The sequence below is a fragment of the Zingiber officinale genome, chromosome 3B (genome assembly GCF_018446385.1).
Source record: "Zingiber officinale cultivar Zhangliang chromosome 3B, Zo_v1.1, whole genome shotgun sequence".
Taxonomy (NCBI): Eukaryota; Viridiplantae; Streptophyta; class Magnoliopsida; order Zingiberales; family Zingiberaceae; genus Zingiber; species Zingiber officinale.
Genome location: NC_055991.1, coordinates 133,186,113 through 133,194,553, shown reverse-complemented (window position 1 = coordinate 133,194,553; position 8,441 = coordinate 133,186,113). Strand labels below are relative to the sequence as shown.

Genomic DNA, 8,441 nt, shown 5'->3' with positions numbered 1-8,441 from the left:
CAACTAAGACAACCTAACATTTCCCTAATATGAACCGTGAGCCTAATATAGTTCCATATCAGGCCTATATTAGGTTTAATTTATCTCATTGTGAAAATTGTCTTTTAATAATTCTTGTTTTCTTTTGAGTTTGGTTGAGATTGTTATACCATATTTTGTCAACTTTAGAAGATATGATATACCAAAGGTTTAATAGGGAGTCAAGTAAATATTCGTACTAAGAAAAGATGTAATGTCTACTCCAATTACTAGGTAGAAAAAAATCTAGTGCTGCCAATATGCAATCAGATACATGGATATCAAACATTCTTTTCCAATAAACTTCATTCTTTAATTGGTAAGTATTTTTAGGACCCAATTGTAGAATAGAATGCTAAAAAGGTGATTGCAATGCATATACCTTGGAGACTTGATAAAGCACATCGTGTCCATTTGAAGCTCCTTCAAAAGATAGGATCAAATTTTCGAATAGCACTATCATAAATGGTAGAGAAAGTGAGCGTGCTCTGCTCTTATTTCTTGTCCTTCCAACTTTCTCGCTTGTTTTGTTGCTCCCCATTAAACTTCTATTACATCATATCCACTAAAGTTGATAAAATATGGTATAACAATATCAACTAAACTTAAAAGAAAACAAAAATTATCTTGAAGACAACCTCCACCATGAGATAAATTAGGCCCAACGTGGGCCTGATATGAACCATATAAGGTCGATGGTTCATATCAGGCTCACGTTAGGCTATTTTAGTTAATTTTTACGATAATATTCTAACACCTTCGGAGAAGTCAAAATTTATAATGGACGACACTGTTGGACTCCTTGCAGCCTTAGAAATTCACAAGATTTGAAATGAGTCAAATATAAGGTCTCTAGATCCATCAGTGTGTTTTGGTCAAAACTTCACTGATGGACTTAGAGATATCATATTGGACTTATTTTAAGTTCTGTAGATTTCTGAGGGTGTAAGGAGTCCAATGGTACTGTCTACTGTATATTTTAGATAAGTACATTATAGAGAGAAAAAATTAAAGAAATTACATGCGTGTGAAAGAAAAAAAAGAACAGACAAATGATTGATGAATAGAAAAGAAGAATAGAAAAATAAATATACTATTTGATCAATTCATCTGATCAAAATATAATACATCTGATCAATTCATAGATCCGAATGTTCCATCTGATAAATTATCGCATCTTTTCCTTCTAATAGAATATTTGTTTTTCCTAAAGAAACAGAAAATGTTTTGTAGAGGGTGAATATGTGAAAGTAATAAAATAATTATTCGGAGTTATTTGATTTTGGTTTGTAATCCACCAAGATTAGATCGTGGAGAGGAAGAAGAAAACAAGTTAACGAAAGAAGCCACTCGTCGCCCATTGCCCTCAATTTCATGCCCTTCCCTTCCCTACCCTATAAATACCATTCTTTTCTTCTCATCCTCAGCTCTCTTCCCCCATTCCATTCTGCTTGCTTCCATGGTTGGTTTAACCGCCGACCACTTTAGGCCCAATTCTGTGCCAATATCGCCGCACGCGCACGAAGAAGCCACCTCCTTTTGATCTTCCCGAGGTTTTTTGTTCGGTATTCGAGGAATTTAGGGCGGCAATCGAGCCTGACAGTCCGATCCCAGTCTGGATTGAGGGTTTCCGCCTCTTTCGACCGCTGAGTTGATGTTTGATTGGGGCTGTGCTTGGCAGATTACGCCCCTCTCCCTTAGGTTCAGGATCCTTCAAAATCTTTGTTTTTTAGTTGGTTCGGAGGCTTTGTTTATGCTGCTGATCTAGGTTTTTCGTCTTCTGTCACTCTGCGCTGCTTTGTTAATTTACCGATGATTCTTGATCCGCCAATCGTACTAGTTCATGGTAATGGTCCGTTGATTGCAGGAATTTTGACAGAGGAAAGAAATTTGATGACTTTGGGGAGATATTTAGTTGTGTCTGTTGAAATTCCCTAGGGGTTATGGGTTGTCTTTTTCTTCGATGTTTAGGTGATGTGTTCTAAAGGATATGCGTGCTAATTGCCGCTTTCTTTGAGCTACTCCCCTATTGTTTCAGATAAGATTAAGGAAAATGGTTTTTTAGTTGGAGGTTCTGATTAGACTGCTTATCCTCTAATAGCATTCGATAGATAATGTGTTCCTTCGGAGCATTGCATGTTCCTTGGTCTGATGTAATTGTTGGCTTAAGATAACTACTAGACAATCTTTTTGGCAGGAAATTACTTTCTCACAAAGCTGCAATCAGGTCAATGTGTGTGGCTGCATGAACTTTTTAACATGTCTATTCTTCTATTGTGTGTTTGGGTCATCATGTTGATCAAGCTAATAAGTATTGAACTGACATTGTATATTACCTTATGTCCATACCTAGCCAACACTAAAGAAGGAAAAAATCAACACTGGAAGATCTGTTCAACTCCAGTTCTAGTCATCTATTGTGCTTCAGCTGTCAAAATGACTTCCTATCACATTCCTGTCTATGCCGAAGGATGACCTAAGAGACGTCATAGATTATAAGTTGTAAATGCTCACTAGTAGGAGATATAAGTGTTTAATTGCCTATGGAAAACTATCACCTTAACAAGATAATTCACATTTCTAAGCTTGATAATCAACTCTATTATTCTCATGCTGTCTAACTCATGTTGGGACATCCCTTGAAGTTATTTTCATGTGCTAACCGTGTGAGACAATTTTTATCAATTATCATAAAATTTCTGTTGTTAGCTGAGGTTTGTGCTCCTACTGTTAGCTTGTAGGCATGAGTGTGATTTGGTCAAACTTGTAGGTTTTAAGAATTGAAATTATTCTTCCTTTTTGTATGCAGGAATTCATTTACATATACTGGACCCTAAACCATCATGACAATTGAATGAATCTTGTCTTCTGTTTATAACTCATTCAATTATATCTTTATGGGCTGATTCTGGCATTTCATGGGAGGTGTAGAAGATAATGAACCACCATCAAAACGTGTTAAAGCATCCTCAATAGATTTAGAAAGCCTTTCAAATACTTCATCAGTTTTAGGGTATATCAATCCTTTGGGAGGCCAAATGGCGAGGCCTTTACCATCCCAAGGGAGAGAAGACGTGATTGGTTCTAAAGGAGTCATTAAGAAAGTTGAATTTGTCAGAATTATTACCAAGGCCCTCTATTCCCTTGGGTATGAGAGAAGTGGAGCAGTTCTGGAGGAAGAGTCAGGAATACCATTGCACTCATCTGCTGTGAGCCTCTTCCAGAATCAAGTTCTTTATGGAAACTGGGATGGAAGCATGATCACATTGCATAAAATAGGGCTTGAAGATGAAAATATTTTGAAGTCTGCATCCTTTTTAATTTTGGAGCAGAAGTTCTTTGAACTTTTGGAGAACAATAAGGTAATGGAAGCATTACAATCATTAAGAAATGAGATCTCTCCACTTGGCATTAACAAAAAGCGGGTGCACAAGCTTTCCAGTTGCATTATATCTCCTTCGCAATGTATCTCACTTGGGTTTGCTGGTGCGGGAACGGAGATTTCAAATTCACGAATGAGGCTTCTAGATGAGCTGCAGAAATTGCTTCCTCCATCAATAATGATACCTGAGAGGAGGCTGGAGCACTTGATTGAACAGGCTCTTAATGTTCAAAGAGAAGCTTGTTATTTCCACAACTCTGTTGAAGGTTGTCTCTCATTGTACACAGATCATCAGTGCGGAAAGGACCAATTACCTTCTCAAACAACACAGGTAGGAAGTGTTCGTTAGTGTGCTATTTATATATTTGATTCTCTTGTATTTAAGTACACTAATTTCTGAAGTCTACTAGTCTATACCTTCATTCATATATTATTTTTTTGAAGCTATTTTGCATTGTTCAGAGTTAACATTTACATGCAAATATTTTCTTTGGGTGTGTGCAAATAGTTGGAGCATTAGCAATATGTTTATTGATATATTATTTAATTATTTAAGTCAGTTCTACTATTTGCCTTTCTGAACCATTTTTTCCTCGATTGTGACAGATATTGCAAGAACACCATGATGAAGTATGGTACATACAGTTCTCCAACCAAGGAAAATATTTAGCGTCATCATCAAATGATAAATCTGCAATTATATGGGAGGTACATCCTTTTAGAATTTGATATGACTAGTTTCTCTCTCAGTACAGTTTGTAGCAAATCACTATAATTGGTATTTACTTCTTCTAGAGTCTCCGTGTGCTTAGAAGTGAAACATACTTCATTTTCTAGAGTCTCCGTGTGCTTAGAAGTGAAACATACTTCATTTTCTAGTCTCCGCGTGCTTAGAAGTGAAACATACCTCATTTTCTAGAGTCTCCGTGTTAACTAATTGAATTTCATGATTTGTTTCTCAAACAATTTGGTTATTTGCATTGCCTAAGCACAGTAGTGTTTGAGGAGTAGGTAATATCCCTTGGTTTGAAGCTACAGATGTCGAGCATTTTTATGTTATGATAAAAAAAAAGTCAACTTCCTCATGCATGGAGCTTTTTCAAGATATTGAAGGATTCCTAGAAGTCGAATGATTTGCATAGAAAGTTTGTTAAAGATGATATTGTAATTTTCTGTGTGATATGTGTGGTGAGGTCAGTGTTGTTGATTAATCTCATCATTTTTGTTCTCATTTAAAAATTACTAGTTTTTTCCTTTAAATAGTTGGTTATAGTTGCTATTGTGTAGAAATGCAAAGGACCAACTTCGCAATGATGCATTACTCTCTTTCTTATGGTCAAATGGATGATTTTAGTGATTATGGTGATAGAAAGAATAATAAAATAAAGGAAATGGAGAGAAAACAAGGTGGGTTTTAATAGAATCCATAATCTATAGCATATAAATATTAATTTTGTTTCCAACAAAATTGTAAATGAAAATTTTAACTATTATTGGACACCACTTTTTTTTCTGTCTTACTACCTCTTCAAGAACAGTCACTCAAGACTCACCTCTTTAATCTCTAAACTTGTGGAAGAGTTGGTTTGGGCTCCTTACAGGGCAAGGTTGGTTTTTTGTGCTCTGTTACCAGCTGATGATGTGTGTTCTAAGGAATTGAGTAGTAGAATAGATGAGAAAGAGAAGAGAAAGTAAATAAGAGAAGAGGGAGGAAATGAAGGTGTAGGAGAAGAGTAACTTAATTCTAACTGATGGCTCAACCAGGTACAGGGCTCATCCTTTTATATAGCTAAGCAATATCTATAAAGTTGCTAAATTTTTGAACAATTTAGATATAAATGCAATACAAATTCTTTATATTTCAACTACATTCAAAGGCTTGAAAATTGATACACTTTTTGAGTACTCACAATAAACTTGATAATTTGAACAATTCTCCAGAATTTCCATGCTAATCTTTGTGTGTCCATCTACCCTTTGGATATTCTAGGTCTTTGTGTGCTTATTATCTGCGCTTAGGATAATTCATTCTGAAGTTCTTCTGAGTTAGATGGTTCTTTATCATTTCGTATAATTGTAACCTAGTGGATGAGACTTGGTTGTTGTTTTTCTGTTGTAATTGCATTACTATTTGTGCTATTTCACATCACACTTGTTGCAATATTTACTAAGCTAGTAAATTAAGCCTTGAGTTTTTTTTCTTCTCTTCCAAATGCTTATTTTTGACCTTTTCCTCCAGCTGTTGAGGAGCACTTTAGAACATGAATAGATAAGTTGGTTCATCTAAAAAATTTTAAAGTAATTGTACTTGAGCAGTACTGCATTTCTATCCTGCTTTGATTTAAAGAGAATTCCATTCTTGTGATCCTCTGGAAAATTCACTTTCGTCATTTGTAGATGGCATCTAATTTGACAATGTTCTCTGATTGATCTTATGAAAATTCATTCAATTTGATAAGGTTGGTTCTTGTTGGCTAATAGGTTTAGGTTAATCTTTGTATTCTCATAGTTGATATTTTCTTTGTTGTTTAGTAATTACAGTATGTCATTGCTACATTAGGTTCAAGAAAATGGAGAATTCACTCTGAAGCACAGATTAATGGGTCATCAGAAGCCTGTCCTAATGGTTGCTTGGAGCCCTGATGACAGGCGACTTCTAACTTGTGGACTGGAAGAGGTTGTGAGGTGTTGGGATGTTCACTCTGGTGAATGCCTCCATGTCTATGAAAAGCCTGGTCTTGGTCTGATATCCTGTGGTTGGTTCCCAGATGGAAAACAACTTTTTTGCGGTGTTACCGATAAGACTATTTGCTTCTATGATTTGGCTGGAAAACAACTGGATTCTTGGAAAGGACAACGAATTAGCAAAACCTCTGATGTTGTGGTCACAAAGGATGGTGGACGTTTTATAACTTTATGCAGAGAAACAGCAATCTTGGTGCTGGATAGGGGAACAAAAAATGAGAAACTGATAGAAGAAGATCAAACGATCACTTCATTCTCTCTGTCAAAGGATGATAATTTCTTACTCGTGAATCTTATAAACCAGGAGATCCACATGTGGAGCATAAAGGATGAGCCAAAGCTCGTCACGAGATACAAAGGTCACAAACGCTGTCGTTTCCTGATAAGGTCTTGCTTTGGTGGGTTTGAGCAAGCTTTTATCGCTAGTGGAAGTGAAGATTCACAGGTATGCATCCGCCACTAAAAGAACCCTGAATGCTAATAAAAATGGTTTGAACTTGTAGGATCTAAACTCCATAGGTGCTTAGAGTTAAATTTTTCAAACTCCCTGCCATTGATGTGTACGCAATTGCGTGGTTCAATCAACTATTCTTAAATCTTTAACATTTACTTTTCCTTTAACCAGGTTACCCTTGTAGGATAAATTATGAAATAATTTGTATAGAAGAACTAGATTTTTATTCTTTTATCAGAGTGCACACAAATTTGAGAAATTAAAAGCGCTTGTTAGATTAGGCTGCTATTCCCAATTGGACAATTAGAGGCCTTCACCACTAGGATCTGTAATAAGATTGTTCTGATGTTTCAATCACTTAAATGTCTAATGCCAGTACTCTATGTTTTGTATCCTAAGAATAATATTATGTTATGATAAAAAAAAAGTCTGACCAAACAATTAAGAAATATGAAATAGAAGTTAATTTTGATAAGGGCTGTTTAGGTCATATACACAACCATGTGTTTTTTTTCATGAGCATGGAACAATGTCAATTGCTTCTTATATCTTTTCCAGGGACCTATACCTATGTAACTTCTGTCTGCATTAAATCGCATATAAGTGTGCTCCAACGCCCATTGCACTTGTATATTAATATTATCTCAATTTACTTACTTTTCAGTAAAATTTTATATATATCATCCTCATTAATAACCACATAGCCTTTGATCTTTAAATTGAATTGTTTCTACTCTTGATCTTTTCTGCTGTGTTTTGGCAACTTTTGGATGATTCCTCGTTGTCATGTATATAGTTGACTTGAGGTGGTTTATTTGTTGCTGTTGCTATTTTGCTATTTTGCTATTAGGTATATATATGGCATCGAGGCACCGGTGATCTCGTAGAAGCTCTTGCTGGGCATTCAGGCACTGTCAACTGTGTCAGCTGGAACCCGACAAATCCACACACGCTAGCATCCGCCAGTGATGACCACACAATTCGCATCTGGGGACTAAGAAAGGTCGATCTGAAGCACAAGCAGTCCCACAGCAATGGAATTTTTCGCCACTGCAACGGAAACAGCAAATGAGCAAAGATGAAACCAGTCAAGTGCTCGTCCTTGACTAAAATGCATTTGCATTGTTTGTAAATCCTCAACTCTTTGGCACCGGTAGGCACTTGCCCTTGTAACGGTACGGTTGCCATTTGCTGACACTGTGATTTCTTCAATTGAAACTAGATGAAGTTCCAGACATAAATATATATACATAAATGGTTCTTTTACCTCTCGTGAAGATGCCGTTTTCTCGGAAATTATTTTTCTGAAGTGTTTCTTTGCCCTGAGAATAACTCTAATGTTTGGTTGGTGAGGTCATGAACTTTAATTGTCTGTTTGGGGAGGGGGTGAGTGAAGGATAAGTAACTTTAACTCTTGTTTGGGAATAAGGTGACGTGAGGGGAGGGAAGGGAAATTTTCTTACCCACTGATTAAGGGGGTAAAAAAATTACTCGTTTTTCATTAATGAATCTTTCATCATCCCATTCAAACAAATTATAGTCCACAAGGTTATGGTATAATGATAAGGCATTCAGATTATCATCCATATTATGATCCTTAACTATAATATATTTGTAAAAATTATTCTTCTAAAAACGACACGCGATTAAAAAAAATTAATCCCTTAGTAATAAAACTATCCTCCTCCCCTTATCCATCCTCCTCTAACGTGTATCAAAATACGAGTGCGATAAGACAAGCTATTTTAAGGGGCTATTTTAAAAAAGTAAAAAAATCGGGGGTTTTAAAAAATTCTAATTAGAATGTGATTTTGACTATAAGGGTTCTTTTTGCCTAATATT

At 35.9% G+C, this 8,441-nt stretch overlaps 1 protein-coding gene across 3 annotated transcripts; it reads left to right on the top strand.

The window, feature by feature from the left end:
• The first annotated feature begins 1,342 nt into the window (after positions 1 to 1,342).
• On the top strand, positions 1,343 to 7,876 carry LOC121967871 (WD repeat-containing protein 26 homolog). 3 transcript variants are annotated; one of them, XM_042518363.1, is made up of 5 exons: positions 1,343 to 1,719; positions 2,828 to 3,731; positions 4,007 to 4,108; positions 5,961 to 6,590; positions 7,450 to 7,876. In XM_042518363.1, exons 2-5 carry the CDS (start codon positions 2,937 to 2,939, stop codon positions 7,669 to 7,671), a joined length of 1,749 nt encoding a protein of 582 aa, XP_042374297.1. In that variant the 5' UTR covers positions 1,343 to 1,719; positions 2,828 to 2,936; the 3' UTR covers positions 7,672 to 7,876. The 3 variants fall into 3 exon arrangements, with proteins under 3 accessions (XP_042374297.1, XP_042374299.1, XP_042374298.1); XM_042518365.1 differs by having other exon boundaries at positions 1,343 to 1,786; XM_042518364.1 differs by lacking the exon at positions 1,343 to 1,719 and adding an exon at positions 1,730 to 1,864.
• Positions 7,877 to 8,441: the final 565 nt, after the last annotated feature.

Bases quoted from the DNA above. Each gene is read 5' to 3' on its own strand.
- LOC121967871 (XM_042518363.1), top strand. From the start codon at position 2,937: ATGGGAGGTGTAGAAGATAATGAACCACCATCAAAACGTGTTAAAGCA. The intron at 3,732-4,006 runs GTAGGAAGTGTT...CGATTGTGACAG, and splicing joins TACCTTCTCAAACAACACAG to ATATTGCAAGAACACCATGA. The intron at 6,591-7,449 runs GTATGCATCCGC...TTTTGCTATTAG, and splicing joins GTGGAAGTGAAGATTCACAG to GTATATATATGGCATCGAGG.